Raw genomic sequence first — 19,556 nt, 5'->3', positions numbered from 1 at the left:
TATTGCTTGCTTTCATTTATGTCAATATTGATTATGTCAAGAAAAAGACAAATTACTGGCGGAACATTTTGCTCTAGATCACTGGCATGGAGCAGCTGCAGAACAAAAGGGTGCACAGCAACTAAAAGAGTGGCAGTCAAACCTCAAATGATGAGAAATCATGACAAAAATTTAATGTGGAAACTTGACTCTTAAAACACCCAATGTTTTGGTCACTTCGGTGTGTTTAAATGCATTATCGATTGTCATGATCAGTTTATTGAATGTACTTCCAAGTCCAAATCGTCACATTTTATCCTCAAACCAACTTTTCCACTGCAGTCATGCTTGAAAATGATACTTAAAAATTATGTGACTTTTAGTGACTGACAAATTGAAAATGGACATAAAAATGTTGATTGAAATAGACTTTATTTAACATGCTACTTAAAATTAAACCATTAGTGAAACATTTTAAGAAATTATACGAGGTGACTTTCTCCTGTTTTGTGAAACACTTTAAAATTTTAAAATTAACCAAAATGTGAAATAAAAAATCTATGGAAGAACAGCACACTAACAAATTTCTGTCTGAACGTACTATACCTGATTATTCATCCTGATCATTTCTAGTGTTGAGCGACCTTCTTTGAAAATGTTTTTCTTCAGTCCCAGTTCAACTGGCAGAGTGTAAAGCCCATTGGAGTCAGTAGTTCTGGTTGTTGCTTCCATCATTTTGGTTGGTAAGGTGGCGGAGTCAGGGACATCAGAAACTACAGGACTTGAAGAATCCTCGACAATTGGTGGTAAAGAGGAGACAAGGCCTGGAGCAGGTGCTCGTATGCTTGTGTTCCTAGATCTGAGAGTTGGTTCCATATTCTTCAGGGTATCTACTAATATGTCCATGTCCAACTGGTTTGGGGAATCTGCATCAGGGGAAGAGGGAGGAGTGTAGAGTGGAGCTGTAGGGTCAGGAACAAGCTCAACCAGCGTGGCTTGAAAGACGCCAGTAAATATTGATGGGTCGTTGTCCTCTTGGAAAGAGTTGATGGTAACTGAACTGGTTCGCTGTGCTGAGGAGAGGTCACTCAAAGGATGCCGTTGTGAGTTCCAGCATGACTTCTCCGCCTCTGACTCTCTACCGTTCTGTCTCTCTCTTTCACCTGCAGCTACAATAGGCTCCTCCTGCCTCGCTGAGCTTCTCTTCCACTCATCTCCCTGCTGTTCAGCTGGCTCGCCCTCATACCGCAGGTAAACAGAGGGCCTGTCATTCAGCATGTTGGCAAGAGAAGCATGTTTCTCTGCAGAGAGGGAGGAGGCAAAAAAGGTGTTGTCTTGATATTTGTATGTTGTGGTCTCAGGTGGAACAGAGAAGGTATGAGACATTCTGGAACTCTGAGTATCTGAAAAAGTGGAATCCTCTGGTCTAGAAGCTCTATATTGAGAAACGCTCAGGTTACCATAAACTGACTTCATGTCATCAACTGAGGTCTGGTCAGTTTTACTCAGGTGATTTCCAGAGCCAAGCACTTCTGAGGTTTCAGAGGGCAATGATGTCAATGACCTGGAGAAATAAACACAGGAAATACAAAATCAGACCCCAATTGGGTACTGGTAGCTGGTCCGGGGTTTACACTTTGTATTTATATTACAATACAAGCAAAGGAACTCAAAATAATAGCAATGTGTTTTCAGATTAAGTTTCCTCATTTCTTCAGATTTTTCTGTATAATGTTTAAATCCTTGACATTTTTTTTAGAAAAGGACATGTATGTGAGTCTTAAACTGTATCGTCAGCTTGTTATTTTTTTGCATTAAGTAAAACAGTTTGTTCAGGGAGGATCATGTGCATTTAAGCAAAATACTGTCAGCTGACAACTCAGGGTTACTTAAAGTCAACACCTGAAAGTGCAGTTTACTGGCACGAGGACAAATGCTCAACTTGTGAAAACAGTTCTACCAAGTCAACCTTTTCAGCATTTCAAGCTCCCAAAACAGCCTAGGCTAGGCTACACTTATTTTTTATAGCAAGAAGTGAGTGCTACATACTGGTTTTAAAGAAATTCTGTATCGGAGAAAAACATTTTTAGCGATGACAGCCCTACAAGAACTACAAGTGATGAAAGCCAAATTTTAGAATTAAAACCGGTTTTATAGTGTAATTTGAGAGTCAACACACACATTGAATTCTTTTTTTCGGTTTACAATGGTACATGATGTTTTGTTAGCCCTTGAAAACTGTCAAAGTTTGTGTAAGTAAAAACAACAACATGGCTTCATCATCTGAACATGTATATTTTTTGTCATTAACATAAATATCAAGTCGGATATCAGGAAGGGTTTCTTTATCATTTGTCAGTGGTGTCATTTAACCTAAAGCAGCTCACCAGCATTCTCCACATCAAAACGTCAAGTAGGGACTATTTGCTAATTAGAGTAATTACACAAGGTTATATGTTGTACTAACAAGCTGTGTGGGCGACTACCTAAATAATGCACTTGATGATTCACTCTCGTAAAATCAGTGGCGCACAAAAGCAAAATGCCCAGGGTGAATTATTGTTATTCAGGTCAGGAAAATAAAGTTGTCTTTTGGAAAGACTTGCTCAGCTCTACGAAAAAAAAGTGTTACAACTAGTTTTGGAATTAAAATATTTGCCTCTTATAATTGTCATTTTAACATATAGATACGTCAAATTATTGAATTTAAGTTACCGAATGAATATTTACTTTGGATGAAATACACGCAGGAATATCCGCAAATGTATTGTCATTGATGTGCAAAGTGATCACAGAATGAATCGCACTCAGACTGCTAGTTCTGAACATCCAGCCCAAAGGAAGGAAATACAAATGTGTTGAGGATGACATGACACACACAATTTTATATTTCAGTTCAAAGAAAATTATAATTATGATCAGGTGGTTTTCAACTTTATGTATATGATCTTCCCAAGGTGCACAAGGAAGGAACTCCAAGCTATCCCATTATCAGCAGCCAGCTGGTAACATTGTTTAGCATCGAGTTACCATGCGAGCACCTTTCAATGTAAATAATCAACATCACGTCCAAAAATCCATGGATTTTGTAAATATCCAATGCTAAATGAAAATGAATTTGATGTCATCTCACTGGTCACTTACATATTCGACTCTTTTTATGGTCAATCTCCACATATAAGAAAAATAGATAATAAGCTCCTTCAACACAGCCACTATTACCAAACAGCTGAAGAAACTTTTGTCAAAATGAAAAGTGCAACCTTTCATAGACCACATCAACTCAGGAAAATCAAGCTCATCGGAGGAACAAACTGTCCTTTCTGGACTGTGAAGGACTCTCTAAAGTGGGCAAAAGCCCCAAAGCCACACACAGAATGATGCTAGCTCACAGGAACACATTAGAAACTTACACAACAGGGGTGAGAATGACCCTTCAAAAGCAGAGGGAAATTAAACACATCTGAAGAAAGCCTTAAAAACACCCAAAAGATTCTTTCAAAGCATCAAGATGATAAAAAGACACTCATCTCATGTCAATTATGTAAATATTTTGGACAAAGAAAATTGATGTTTGATAGTGCAGTGAAGGAATCTATCTTTGCCAATGTTGACGACCATCTTTAAATAGGAAAGGGAGTCTATGCCACCACCTCCCACCCATACAATGCAGTCTTTGCACCGTATACTGTAAACTTACCCCCATTCACACTTTCAAGGGAAACTGATATCAATACTGACAACTGCCATAATGCCTCAGTAGGACAAATGGTGTCTAGTAGCCTAGTAGTTGAGGACAAATGGTGTCCTCAACTACTTGGATAACTGAATATTTAAGTGTTGTCAAACCTTAATTTTGAACACTAATTGCTTCTGATGCAATCTTTAAGGAAGGTTAACTTTGGAATCTGAACTTTGCACATGAAAGGTAGTCTACGCTATAATTTTGTTTATGCACAGTGCAATTTGTAACTGTCTAAGCTGGTTATGCAAGCCTAACAAACAAGCAATAACACCTGTCTACATGGAACGTTTTAGGAAATTTTTGAGTCTTCATCAAAGCAATACTCTTTTGTCATTGCTAAAGGCATTCTAAAAACTTTGAAGTTGTCCTATCAGGTACAAAGTACAAAAATAACCAAACAAAATCAATAGCTAAAAAACATTTGTTTGGCTCCGAAGTTCTCTTGTCAAAGTATCTTGAGCTTAGAATGACAACTATGTGCTTAAAGGTGCAGCTGAATCCCGGCAAGTGATTTATGGTGCATGAATACAATTGTGTTTACAGTGAAATGTGAACTGAATACATTCATTTGTATCTACTCAACCTCATCAGTGCCAACCATGCTCACACAACCTTAAGAAACCCAGTATTTTGGCTAAGCTCGCACAACTTTCAATTCACACAGAGCTACTGATACTGCTGGTATATACTATTGGTAGGCTTCATTCATATTTAAAGGAACTAAATTAACTTTCCAAATCAAGTTGCATGTCTGTATAAATTTATATCTACAGTTTGAAAGTCTATAAGAAAAGAGTGTTTATGCCACATATGTTTTAACTTTCGGCTCTCAATGGGAGCGGACGTCTTTCTTCTGTCTCCTGTTGTCGCTATCTCTCTAACTCCTACTCTTACTGACTCTTACTGACTCCCTGTGAAAATGATGAGAGGAAGAGGAAAATCAGAGGTGGATGGGAACAAAAATATGAAAGATACTCTAAACCAGATAGTCTCTTTTATGAAATAGTTAAAGAGCGAGTTAAAGACCAACTTTCATACATTAAGGAGTGACTTTGATAAGTTAAGGAGTGTCTTTGATAAAAAGTTGAAAGAAAAGCTAAAACCGGTGCGAGACGCCATGGAAAAAATGAAGGACAAAATGAAGACAATGTGGAAAGACAAAGATAAAAAAGACCGAAGAATTGTTGTCTTAGAACAGGGACAACAAAGAATGGATGATTTGGAACAAAGCATTCGTATAAATGATGGGATCATCACTGGCATTAAAATCAAGCTGAGGAGTTATGCACATGCTGTGGCCGGGGGAGAGGGAACTGAGCACAGCGCTGACATCGAGACTCTGGAGCAAAAAGTGGGTTCTCAACTGAGGCATCTGGAGATAACTACAGATCCGGACCAGATTGAGACATGTTACCCATCACCATCTGGAGGTAGGAGACCACCTGCAGTACTGATAAAATTCCAGAATCGTAAACACAAAATTGCTCTTCTGAAACAAGGCTTCAAACTGAAAGGAAAAAATGCCTACATTAATGAGAATCTGACTAAAAAGAATGCTGATACAGTATCGCTAAAAAAGCTCGACAACTAAAGAAGAATGAGCTGATCTACAACACCTGGACGAACAACTGCAGGATCTTCATCAGAACAAAGTGGCTTTCTCTGGAGGAGCTGAAAACAATGGTGATCAGGAGTGCAGAGGAGTTGGGGAAACTGAAGCGATAAAGATGGACAATAGTTGTTATTATACCAATAAGCAATACAACAGAATCACTTCAATAGTGGGAGCTCTACACCAATTATGGGACACGACAAGGATTCCATAGAACAGTTGAAAAACCATTCAACATCAATGTCAGAAACATGGATTAATGAACAAAAAAACATGGATTTCTGCTTGGAGGGTTAAGTTTGAGACTTTAAAGAATATGTTGATATCTGTTGACAATATACTGTAATGGAATGTGAAACTGTTAAAGTGTCTGTGAGAACCTGGTTAATTATTGGATAAACACTGTCTGCTGAGGGAGGTTAATATCATTGTATTCTTTTGGAGAACACTGGCAGGGTCAACTTCTTGTTTTGACTATCCAAGATGTTAATAAACCTTGCTGTTTCTCGGAAGAATGTAAACATGGTTATTACCAAGGTTATATCTGGGACAAAGGCTAATATCTATAAGTGGATAAGGGTATGAATGTCTGTCAAAATTTGACGTATGAATTGGTTGAAAACATTTAATGTCTGACTTGGCTGACAACATAGTGTAATGAGAGAATTTTGTTGATTTTGGGGGGTGGGAATCTCACAAGCCTTTTGGCTTTCACCCATCAACCCTTTATTTTTTGGATGTTGTTGATGTTGTAAATGTGATGAATGTGTGAGGTCTTGAAAGAATAGATCATTTTATGCACATAGGTGTCACCTAGAATTCTGGATTTTTACAAGAGTTGGTCTAATGGTCTGGCTGCCAAATGTCAGATGTAGGCAAGCCCCTGCAGCTTAGCGGGGTCTAAAGCCTATAAGATAACTGCAACCAAAAAATTATCACATTTTTGGCTTGCATTACTATGTTGTTGATCTAGCTTTCACACATTGAAGATCTACTAAAATCAAATGAAAAAAAGACATATATGACAATGAGTATAGGGGAAGGAATTTGTCTCTTACGCCTTATCAACGCTTTAAAGAGATGCTCGTAGTTCAAATACGGCTTCTGTTGAAAAAAACAAACAAACAAACAAAGAAATTCTAGTTGTAATGTGGATAGTGAAAATACCACAATTTGGAAGATTTAGATATCAACTTTTGTTATCCTACATTTGAAGAGTGAATTTTATTGTTATGACAATGTTGTAGAAGTAATCCAAATGGAATTCAAAATAGAATGAGCTAAAATAGATTCAGTGAGAATTGGATTCTTTTAAAATACTGTAATTATTATAAATTCAAAATGTTGCCTAAATCGGAGTCTGGAACAAAGACATGAATGATTGTGTTTTAATACATAGTGTGAACAGAATAAATACGAATCTCTGGGTAGGTGAAAGTGTTGAGGTACATTATCTGAGCACAGCTCCCAGGTAAAGGTTTAGTCCTCCCGCCTCTCATGCCAACAGGAGGTAAAGACATATTTCTTTCGAAATATGTTGTAACAATTGTTTTAAAGATAAGCCTTCAAACAAGTCAAAGAAAAGAAAAGCCCAGCTCAGCCTGAGTTCCAAGTAAAGAGCTACAAGTGGCTCAACTGCATTCAGATGTCATCATCCAGACAAGTCCATCATCTGTGTCCTTCAGGTTATGCCAAACATACAAATCTCCTTTTTGTTCAAAGGCAGTGCATTATTATGATTCTTCATCTTTAGTCAAAGGTGACCACAGAGCACACATTCTTTACTTATGTAGAAGTACCCACTTGTGTAAACAAGGCCTGTACAGATTCAAATTCTTTATTCTAGTAAAAGCGGAAATGTACATTGTCTAAAATGTACTCAAAGGGTAAAATCAGCTTTAAGAAGGATATTTTTAAAAGCTGTTTAACTCAAACTCATAGAAATTCAATATAGCATAAATAAAATCTGAATCTAAGAGAATAGACACAATTTCATATTTTATTACTATAATTAACAGGTAAATAATGTATTTGGGGTGAAAAACTGATGCAAAACAAACGCAGAGGAGTGGTTGAGTTTCCAGCATGTTTATCTGTTTTGTCTCTCTACATGTTTTATGTCTTTCACGCATAATGTGCACTGACAGAAACACTTTTGTATGTTCATTCTCCCCTCCATTTGGGTCAAAAACATTCTTCAAGTTGGGAATGTACATAATCATCTATCCTGCTATCCATTTAAGATGATTATGGTCGTCTTGTTTACAGGAGCTTTTCCAAAAACAATCATTTCACTTTACTTGACTCTATGTAAGAAAATAAATAAATGTATTTGTTCTGTGTTGTTTTCTCTATTGGGAATAATGAAGCCAAATCTTTGCAAATAAAAACTCCTTAAATGATAAAAAAGAGAACTTGAGCATGTGTGTAAATTGTCTCATAAACACATAATATGTTGTCTGTTTTCTGTCTGATTAACCCTCAACATTTCCTGCTTGTGAGTAATCTAGGGGTCGTCCAACCAATAACAGCCAGAGGAAAACAAAACAAAACATGAGCTTGCTGCCCTCTAGTGGTTTTAAATAGAAACACAAAACACTATGACAGTCTTTGAGACACCATACCATGATATCCAAGTTACTGAAAGACTAAATGTGTCATTAATGCCAGACAACACAATACTTTGAATGGAGCATACATATTAATGTGACGGCAAAATACAGTGGGATTGATTTAAGTGTTCTATGTTCTCAAATAAGAGAACATAGAACACTTACACATCATTGACCTAAAAAAATTTTATCAACTGTTAGCACTTCTGAGATACACCCCTAAACCCAGGGGGGATTAGTGTATCCAAAAACAAGCATTACGATAAATGCTACTGTACCAAAAACAGCATCTCCCATAAATGTTATCCAATCATTCTGTATTTTCAAGCTCCATTGGTAACTGTAACACTTCAGTCCCATGTTTCTTGTTTCCTGCGATTGGAAATGGAAAAAGCTAATCAAATTCATATGATGATAAAAAAGAATTGTGTTACATTAATTTGCTAATAAGTAAATGTACTGATCTGATGTGAGACTGGTGATGAAGGTGTTATCACCATTTGTGGAGATGAAATGGCTCATGATATTCTGGTTTGAATTACAAGCATTTACTGCATGGATTTGCATGTGGACAACAATGAAACTGCAAGCATAATGCATGAAACCAATGCACGGCTACAGTAATCGATTACTTCAGTAATTGATTAATGTATTGATTACCGGTACACTGATGATTAATTGAGCCATTGAATAAGAACCATTGTATGTTCAGGAATAAGTAGAAAAGTGATGACGGGACAGCTCTCTTCAATGACAACTAATTGTTTCCTTTTCCAGAAAAAGAAAGACATATTTATTTCAATTGAAGTGTAATAATTGGCAACAGGTTGTCTAAACAGTTCACATATTATACAATAAAAATAAACATAGAGTCTGTCTTCATAGTGTATTTAAGTCTTAGTAGTCTTAAGTCTTACGTCAACAAATTGACTTTAGATTTTAATTTCTGTGGCTTATTTTCTTGGAAACATATACTACCTATTAAAAAATATCCCTGGTCCTAAAGTGGATTTGAACCTAGAACACAGTGCTACCTGCTCCAACACTGGGCTACCTGATGTCAGAATATCTAAGTCACCAAAATACAGCAAAGACCTACACCTGACATATCAACAACTGGTATTTATCTCACGGCACCAATATGATGGCTGCAGTGATATTTTCTATGTTGTGCTACTGTCCTGAATTGATAAATGAGTTAGTTCTGTTCAGAGAACTTTGCTTATTATGAATGGGCAATTAGGGTGTGACAGCCTTGATTGACATCATTATTTCATAAATTCCATGTATGATTTAGGCCACTGTCCTCTAGAAGAGGATGCCCCATGGTTAAATAAAAGATGTCCAGTTGCATTCTGGATTACCCCTTTAGGAATAAGAGGGATGAATGAGAGTCCACACAAATATACAGCATGCTCATTATTTTCAGCCATTTTTGTCCCAAACAGTTTATCTAGAAATCAAAATACAAAACTATTAAATGAAATAAAAATCAGAGTGATCTTTCTAGTTGAAGGCCTAATAATAAGAGCAGCTTTAGTGCTTCATTTTCTATTATTTATCCAATCTAAATAATTATATTTGTTACACTTTGGGCATCTTATGATTTAGGATGAAATTGGAAATAAAATTTAAAAAAGTTTATCTCTCAGACTTTCTTGAAAAAAACGTGAAATGTATTAATCTATGAAAATCATACTGTGTGTTTAACCAGAGTGCATCAAATGTTGAACCGCAGATCAGTACTGCAATCACAACTGAACTGGATGAAAACACCAAGATGACACGCACACACACACACGCACACGCACACACACACACACACACACACACACACACACACACACACACACACACACAAAACCAAGTCCGTCTGTCAACTTATTGTTGGTGTTCTACTTCATGACTGCTGACATGTGATCCATGACATGCTCTTTGAATGAGTCAGTTTGTCTCACAAGTCAGGGTGTGAAAGCTCAAAATAACACGAGAGGATCACTGAAGAGGCAGTGGATGAAGTAGGCTGGGTTTAAAACTATACCGGTGTGCAGCCACCTCTGCTGGTAAACACTTCTTCAAATCCAGTGCTGACCCGGAATGTACAGCCATCCTACATTTCATGGCCTTGTCAGGTTACAACACAGTCAAGTAAGAGAGTTCAGGTTACCCATTTAAGGTCTATGTGGCAACATATGACATACAGATCAACTGAAAAGACACAAAACATCCTAAATGATTATTGCTGTCGTTGCTCTCCTCTTTATTGCTCCATTGGTGTGATCTTTATCAAATGCAAACCAACATTTACAGAGGTAAGTTGTGATGCTTTCACACACTGCTAAAAGCTATGAGATTAAAAACATCCTGCCTCTTTTGTTTCAAAATATATCAAGACTTTGTACTTACCCCTGATTCTGGTGGAGTAGTGTCAGGTACTCCGTTTTCTCTGAGTGAGTGCCTGCAGTTTCAGTGCATGGAAGATCCGCGTTTTGAATTGACAGCTCAACTGCAACCTGTTGTGGCACCGTCTTGGTTGTAATTGTATCCACCCACTCAGTTGTCTGCAGAGGTCTATTGTGTTCAATCTCTGTGGCATTTGATTGCACCTCAGAGCTGCGTAGTGAAGTGGACGTAACAACCTTGGCTCCACCGGATATGTCTGTGACTGCACTTGTCAAGATACTGCTGGCTTGTGTTTTTTCTTTGCTGACTTCACCTCTTTTGTCTGATTCTGTATTATGTATCATTTGTAGCTCTGCTTCTATATATTTGGGTGTAATAAAGTCTTTAGGTGCAGTAGGATGTACATATTCATAACTCCTGTATTTATTCGTCAAATATTCTGCCCTCTGGGTTGGGAGTTCCTTTGTTCCATTACTATGGTCTTCAGTTTCCAATTCCTTTTCCCAAGGTTGCTCTGAACTGTTATTCTTCCCAATCCATTCAATGGAGGGTGGAGCTAAGTCACATACCAATGGTATGTTAGGCTGCTGAACCTGTGTAGCCAGTAACTCTTCCTTCCGTGTGTATAATCCCTGCTCTTTCACATGTGACAAGACTGCAGATGGTACATCTTCTTTCGGCTGACTCTTTACATCATTAGCTGCAAGAAACATACCAGTTTCTTGCAACTGACCTTCCGTACTTCGTTGCCGCTGCACTTCAGTGAGAGTATTGCCGTCCTCTTTCTCTTCACCCATTATTCCATCCTCATTCTGTATTTTAACAACTGTGCCCTTCAATTCTCTATGGTCCCTCTTGACTGTTTGTCTTTCTACAGTTTCCCCTCGGTCTGGAAACTCCTGAAGCAGCCCAATGGCCTCCTTTACTCGATTTGCCATGCTGATTTCCTCTCTTTTATTCACCGGGTATCTCTCTTCATCCACAATCTCTGCGTTGTCCTCTTCAGCACTGTAGTAAATCTCCAGGACACTGCCATCATCAGATCCTTGACTCAAATATGTCGGACTTTGGTACTCATCACGCCCGTCCACCTGTTGAGCAGGATCTGTTGTTTCCATATTTATCTCAATACTCTTTGCAGGAATATTTTCTTTAGGTAAAGCAGTAGTACAGCACGTATCAGAGCTCACTTCATTTGTGACAGACTCTTTGACGAGAATCTCCCCCTCTATGGAGTCTGTAACCTGAGTATGTGTCCTTTGGGAAGTTGCATAGTCATAAGTGGGAGGGACGTAGTTTTGAGTCACAGAGGCTGACCTGAAAGTTTCTCGAATGAGGCTGGAATTGCCTGATTTTGCCTGTGAAAGGGAGTGGGTCAGCTCTGAATCGTCAACTGAATGAGAACCTGAATAGACAGAAGAAGATCCAAATCTATGGTTGATATCTGGGTTTCTCTCAGACTCAGAAACAGATGCAGTTTGGACTGAGGTAAATCTGGTGCTGTACGGATGAGAATTCTCACTAAAGATTTGGTTTTTGTACCTACCCACAGTGTCATCGGGTCTGCCAGCAGCAGAACCACTTGAAGTTGATAGAGAGTACACAACATTAGGTTGTGTGTTACTTTCATCAAGGGTTTTAACAACGACTGTTTCTAATTTTGTATTAAGACATCTCATCCCTGTGAGGGTTTGAGGTGGAGGGTTTGAAAGGGTTGACATTACCTCTGTGCCAAATTTCTGGGGTAAAAGTGAATCATACAATGCTCCATAAACCACATCTTTTTCAACAGGACTAAGACTCTTTTCATTGATAACAGCCGGAGTTAAGGCAACACTCTTGGCAATTTTGGGGGAAGATCTCTCAGAGGGAGAAATTGGGATGTCTTGGGGGACAAATACAGAATCTGCACTGAGAGTGACGCTGTCAGAGTGAATAACAGGGGCCAACTCTGTAGTAGTGGTGTCAGAGTTGGAGTCTTGACTTGCCAGGAACGGTTTACTATTTGGAGCTGTGCTCTCAGTTGTGTCAGGGGCATCGGAGTGATGATGTGATAATGTAACTGTGGATTCAGTAACAGAGTTTTCCTTTATTGTGTAAAGCTGCTCCTCGTTCACATTGTCACGACGGCTGTTGCCTGAGCTGACTGACTCAGCAATGTCTGCCTTGTGGTCTAAGCTATCAAACATGACTTGAGGCAGACTAGATGGAAGGACAGCTATGGACTGGTAACCAGCATCAGAAGTGGTTTTTGTATGGGTCATTGTGGAAGCAGTACTGTTATCTCTTATAGAAATAGATGAGTCATGGACAGGAATGTTCTTTGTCTCCTCAATTAAGACTGGTTTTTCTATCTGTGGTTCAGGAATAGTAACTATCAGTGCTCTTGTGTCCTTAGGCACATCAGTAAGATCTGGAATGGTAGCAATCAGCGCTTTTGTTTCCTTAGGCACATCTGTAAGATCTGGCTCATTCTTTAAAGGGTCTCTAGGCTCTGATTGGGTGTTCGTAGTGACAGCTGAGACCAACTTGTTCAAAAGAGGGAAAGATGATTCTGAGCGATTAATGACCACAGGGGGAGGAGAGGGGATGTCAAATTTTTCGCTGCTGTCAAGCTCAGGCTGAGACAAACTTAACATTCTCTTTGTTTTGGCCTGATTCAACTCCATCTGACTGGGTTCCAGAGATGTCTGCAGAAAGATAATTTTCATATTCATTAATTCATTAAGCGCTTATAGTTAAGTACTTTTATCTAGCCAACTGATAGCCATTTGCTGATTTGGCACTATGTTGTACCTCCCTGGTCTTCTTATTACTATGGTGTCACAGCACTAAACACTATGTTGTTCTAAAGAATAATAATATAAGGAATCATAAAATCACAAATAACTGAGCAGAGTGTCATTACAATGTTGTCCTTTTAGGCTGAGCAAAGTTGTTTTCTTCAACAATTCTGCACAAAGTATACAGCAATTCTAACTACTTTATTTTAGTCACAAAATAATTGTGAAGACGATATAATATTTGATCCAGATTGTTTTAGAAAAAGGATCCAAGGTTTCAGAAAAAGCAAATCTCTAAGAAAATAATGGTCATACAGATGAAAACATAAAAACAATGATTAAAAATACCAAACACTAAAAGGGATGCATGATATTAATAAGCTAAAAACATAATGACTATGATGCTATGTAGGCAACTGTTGCACAAACTTTAGTAGTCAACAAATTTAAGAACAAAAACATGATGTGAATGGGGTTACCTTTTCTTCAGTGCCCTGGAGATGAAGGCCAACAGTACTCTTAGACATACCATCTTCATCTTTCATCCTCTTCTTTTTAAAGCCAAAAGAAAAGGTGGCAAACTTCTTGGCCTTGCGGAGGTCCAACTCTGAGTAGCTGAATTCTTTGCCCTGAGAGGAGAAGAAAGATGTAGGTATAGAAAGTTACATAGTGTAAAAATTAGTAAAATAAAGACATACAATTAAAAGGTGCGTAATGGAAGCAAATAACTTCATATAGAAAATATTTACTTCTTGCTTTAGGGAATATGTGTTATGATAAACTACTAAATGATGCAGCAATCTGACTTTAAGGGCTTGCTGCCTGTTGAATCCCATATACAGATCAGTCATAGCTTTGGAACAGTTAATAGGTGAAGTGAGACTCCACGTCAAAATAAGGAATTTTAAGATTGTTTTTGAATGTAATTGCTGGCAACCTTGTTGCAGGCTTTCACATGGATGTGACTTTTGACACTTGTCACTGATCAAAAAGGTTTACAGATTATGTACAGGCCGCCATGGCTATGGCCCTGATGGCATTATCCTCCCCAAGAAGGACAGTGTGGCCCACAACAGTCCAAAAATGCTCTAGAATGTCTCCAAGAACAAGAAAGGGGGAAAATATCTGACTTGATCAAAGTAATTATATCTTAATCCAAGTGAGCATCAGTGGATTGTTTCAGAAAAAAAAAAGCCTATACATGAGTTCCCTTTAAAATCACACAAAGAGAACAAATCCACTTCCAGTGTCTTAGACATAAAATGACATCGGTACAGACCTGGAGATCAAACATCGTGTTTCTACATACCAAACAAGTCTTACTTCATGTAGAAACATTCAAACTGTTTCGTTCATTGAAAAGGAACAAGGATTTGGCACATAAAATATTATTACAACAGCAATCGTGAGTCATTGCAGTTGTACATGTAGGAGTTTATTCTAATTAAGAAAAGGCACTCCACCCAAACAGAAACTGAAAAACCTGTAGAACACGATCTACAAACTCTGCCAGGCACTGACTCAAACACTGGCTTGAAATTAACTGATGGGTTTTAAATCATTGCAGTGTCCTTCCCTTTTTAATTAAGTCATTATTAACAACATATAATGTAGCTCACACTCAATGACAGATTCATAGCTGATAGCTACTGTAGTTTTTTTAATTAACAATGTGTGGACCAATGATACTTTCACTAATAAATTATACCTCAATTAAAACACATCAGAAGTGTAGAACATTTTTGAAATAAATGAAGCAATGAAAATATCTAAGTATGATCTGATGAAAAAAAAAAATAATTAAATTTACAAATTAATAAATAAAATATAGTAAATAAGCATATAGAAATCAAACAGGCAAATATATAGTGACATGTACTGTATATGAATACATGTGATGTCATGTCATATAGCAAATTTTACATCTAAGGAACACTAAGTAGAGACAGAACTTTTCTGGAAATGAAACCAGAAACAACCAACACTTTCTTTACAAGGTAATTTGATATACTCGTATTGTGGGTTTTACCCCTATCTCATATTGGACACAACCCATGGATCTTTACCTGGAATAATGATTGTGTGACAAATCACACAATTTACCCGATTTAGTCTGTTTCATACATGTTTTTTCATCTTGTTTGCTTTCACGATGACCCAAATTAGAGACAGGTACTGGCCTGGTAATCAAATTGTTCTGACAAAGTAAGTGTTGTCTGATGACATTTCAAACAGACACTAAAACAATCACTGAAACAAAAGTCATGTTACACTCTAGTGATTATATTTGTATGTTCTGTTGGACTGTGCTGAGGAAGACAATGAAACATGAGGGATGTCATCTTCACCTGTCAAATTTCTAACTCGTTGTGCCTGCCTGGATTTTTCCCTCTACCTAAGTGTAGAGTAGTTTGGACTGAAGAACAAATAAGACAAGAAAAGTGGACCCATAGTGAAGTTTTTTTTTTGAACGGATGTAAAACCCACAGATGTATCCACCAAGCTTTGGCCTACAGAGTCAGAAAAGGGCATTCTCTCATTGGCTGGTCCATTGGGCATGGAAGCACAGCTGCCTGGTGGAACGGACACACCATCCATCACTGCTGCATCAGTGCCAGTGGTCAACCAAAATCCGCGATGAGGTGAAGTCACGAGCGTTAATGCGCGAATGCGTGAGGGCGCACTGTAAATTATATGATTGTATTTGTTGGCATACTTCAAATTCCGATAATCTGTGAATGTGTACTTGTAGTTATAAAGCTGTTCAAGACTTCTAAATAAGTAAGTAAATAAGTACATACATAAATAAGTGCAAACTACAGACAGAATGCAACAACAGTTGAGGTTACTCAACAGCCACCTTCTATTCATGTTTGACACACAAAAAAAAGCCGCAAACAATTTACTTGTTAACATGTGTCTGAACTGATCTTTGGAGTGCTGACATAAAACACACAAAATGTCAGAGCAGTAAATTTTGATCACAGCAATGTGTTGTCTCCTGTCTGCTTATCATTTTACAAGCGATCATTTCTAGACAGTAATGCTTTACATTGCAGTTAGCATATTAGCAGCTAATTAATGAAAGAAAGACATACCAACATATGTTATTACAATGTAATTCTTGATTTGCCGCTATACCTCTGCTTGTTATTCCCACAATCTGGCTTACAAGTCTTTTGGAGCAGAGTTGGAAACTTCATAAATACTAGACTGGAGTATTTCAAATACATTGTCATGATTATCTTTTATCTAAGTGTTGTGTTTCACTTCACTTCAAGCTATATAAACTTATAACCTAATATTTACTTTACAATTATTTCTCATAAGATTACAGATAGTGAAACTTATTTATACTTGCATTTTACATAAATAGAACTGGATTTCCCGAAAAGGGTACAGAATTATCATCACTTTAATTCCATATTGATTGTCTAATTTAATATAGCTAAACCATATTTGGGAGTTTGGGCATAGTGGTCAATATAAGATGAACAAATAACAGATCCTCCTGTTGACTTGAATCTTGGTTGATTTAAAATTTCCAAAGTTGTAAACCATTTTGTAACCATTATTCGCATAGAAATAGTGCAAATATTTATTTTATTCACCTGTACTTCGGAAGAATGTTTAGAGACATGAATTTTGTATATACATACTGTATATATGTATATATATACATATATATATATACATATACGTATACAGTGGTACCTTTACTTACGAATGTCTCTACATACGAAATTTTCTACTTACAAAATGCTTCAACAGGAAAATATTGCCTCTAGTTATGAAAGAAATTTTGAGTTATGAAAGGTAAAAATACAGTATGGGCTGCTACTCGCAGCTCCCAAAGGTTCCTGAACATTCTTATTGCTGCTCTGCCATTGGCTATTACCTAGCATCTTCCTGGCATCCCATTGGCTAAGAGGGACCTCTGTGTGTAGCAAGATAGGTGTCTATGCAGCATCCTCGTCATTCGGCTCTCGACCCATGACATGTTCTGATAGTTTTACGCAAATATATTAACTTTTTGAGTATTCGCTATGGACCCCAAGAAAGTGACGGAGAAAAGAAGCCACCCCATCTTCACGGATGAGCTCAAGCTGTATACCAGGAATGAGAGAGAAATCGACTCAAATTCACACCACCAGCATCTACAGCGACGACATAGGGATGTCATTCAGATTAGACAAATGTGGCCGGGTGGTATCAAGAAGAGGCAAGATGATCAGAAATGAAGAGGTTGACATACCAGTGGGCATGATAGGAGACATCCAGGACAGCTACAAATACCTCAGAATCCCACAAGGAAGTCAACCACAGCCAAATACTTTCAGAGAGTAAGGCAAGTCCTGAGAAGTCAGCCAAATGGTAAGAACAAGGTTTGAGCCATCAACATGTATGCACTGCCAATCATCAGATACCCCGCTGGGATCATATGCTTGCCAAAGGAGGAGATAGAAGCCACAGATATCAAGACTAGAAAGCACCTCACATGCATGGTGGGTTTCACCCCATGTCCAGGACCCTAAGACTGTACACTAAGCAGAAAGAGGGAGGCCGAGGACTAGTGAGAATCAGGGCCACTGTCCAGGATGAGACATCGAAAATCCAACAGTACATCAGGAAGATAGCCCCAAAAGATGAACTGCTCAGTGAATGCCTTAGACAGCAGAAACCTGATGAGAGAGAGGAGGAGGAGGAGGAGACATGGAGGGAGAAGTCCCTCCATATTGAGCATATGCCAACATATGTTAATACATTGTAATTCTGGATTTGCGGCTGTACCTCTGCTTATTATTCCTACAATCTGGTTTACAACCAAAGTCCTTTGGAGAAGAGTTGGAAACTTCATACATCCCAAATCCCAATGGGACGTACCACTGAAGGGGGTTGAAAACAACAAGGCTAAGATCCTGTGGGACTTTAGCTTCCAGACTGACAAACAGCTCCTGGCTTCTTCCGGGCCTCATTTTCAGAGCCAAACTAAAAAACACTATTTCATCTCTGCATACACTAAACATTCACACTCATGCACTCCTGTGTGCACAAAATCCTTAACATGTTATGATCCAAAATCCATATGCTATCTGAAATACCTAAACCTGAGAAAAAGGTGTACTCATGGTGATTTTCCTTTTGTCCTTTTAAGTCTACCTCAAGTCTATGGACTTTGTTATCAGTTATTCCCTTAATCAGTCTGTTAATCATTTACGCAACAAGCAGAGACAGCTCTCAAATATGACTGAAGGATGTAGGACTCACTTCTTCTAACCATAAACCGGATTACATCCCGCGAAGCGGCGATGTATTGTAATTGTCGGTGTTCGTGTGTTTGTCCGTCCGTCTGTCCATCCACCAAATATCTTCACAAATATTGCAGATAGAAAGATGAAACAAAAAGCACATTAATCAGGCCGCAAAGGGGATGAAAATGAGATGGCCTTGACCTTAACAAAACTACGTCAAGGTCAAGTTTCAACTCTTGTACATTTGTTTGCACATATCTCAGGAACCATATGAGATAGAATGACGAAACAAAAGGCGTTATATTCAGGGAGGCAAGGGGATGAAAATTACATCACAACCTTGATTTTGAAAAACTAGGTCAAGGTCAAATTTTCACTTTTATATACATGTATTTTTAGGCACACATCTCCTGATGAGATACAGTATAATCACAAAACAAAAAGCAACATTTTCGGGAAGCCGGAGGCACAAAAATGGGATGATGTCGCAGGATGTTGCAGTCTCTGACTGCCTTGTTTTGATCTACTTCTTTTTTATGATTACCTGTGAAAGAAGTCACTATTAAGACAGCGTGGCTTACCCGTGACTTGGATGAAGTTGAATAGAGCGACCTCTTGCTCTTGATGTTTTCAATCCAGGGCTCCCTGTCATCTCCACTGGGCTCAACAGCACTGAGGGACACACAATTTAACAAGTGAAGTTGGTGGAAGTAGTCAGTTATAAATCTCACACTCACAATGGACTTGGATTAGTTCTGCTACAGTAATATAATGATTTTAAATAAATGATTTATTTCAACCACCTTTTAAACACTTCTCTTATACTGCAGGGTCTGATAAAGGTGTGAAGTTTCCTGGACTTTTCCAGGACAGAACTGGTGATTTTTCCTGGATGGACATCGCCCGGGTGTACAAGCGGCTGAAAACAAGACCATTAGGGCCATCTCATCTTGAAGATGAATGGATAAAATCTTTGAGATCTATGAAAGGTTGGTATGGTTTGTGGCTATAAAGATCTATTAACTGAATTACACCATCCACACTTTCATCTTTTCCATCCATCTATTTTCTTGTAGATGAAAAAATGACAATCTGCCACTTATCTGGAACAGAGGGCTACTGGAGGCTATTTCAGATGTGTATGGGCAGGAAGCAGGGTACACCCTGAAT

At 38.1% G+C, this 19,556-nt stretch overlaps 1 protein-coding gene across 2 annotated transcripts in view; it reads right to left on the bottom strand.

Moving 5' to 3' along the window:
- The window catches only part of LOC137607873 (uncharacterized), a 47,962-nt gene that overhangs the window by 15,813 nt on the left and 12,593 nt on the right, over positions 1-19,556 (bottom strand). Inside the window, exons 2-6 of one of the 2 annotated variants that reach the window (XM_068333904.1) lie at positions 18,968-19,058; positions 13,614-13,763; positions 10,355-13,041; positions 1,440-1,543; positions 586-1,280 (exon numbers count right to left, since the gene is read on the bottom strand). In XM_068333904.1, coding sequence (XP_068190005.1) covers positions 586-1,280; positions 1,440-1,543; positions 10,355-13,041; positions 13,614-13,763; positions 18,968-19,058 — 3,727 coding nt within the window. Of the gene's footprint in view, positions 1-585; positions 1,544-10,354; positions 13,042-13,613; positions 13,764-18,967; positions 19,059-19,556 lie in introns of both variants that reach the window. The other variant, XM_068333903.1, reaches the window with a different exon arrangement.

This window comes from Antennarius striatus, chromosome 14 (assembly GCF_040054535.1).
Source record: "Antennarius striatus isolate MH-2024 chromosome 14, ASM4005453v1, whole genome shotgun sequence".
In the NCBI taxonomy this organism is placed as follows: Eukaryota; Metazoa; Chordata; class Actinopteri; order Lophiiformes; family Antennariidae; genus Antennarius; species Antennarius striatus.
Note: the sequence above shows the minus strand (reverse complement) of the source record. Positions and strands in the feature narration are given on the sequence as shown.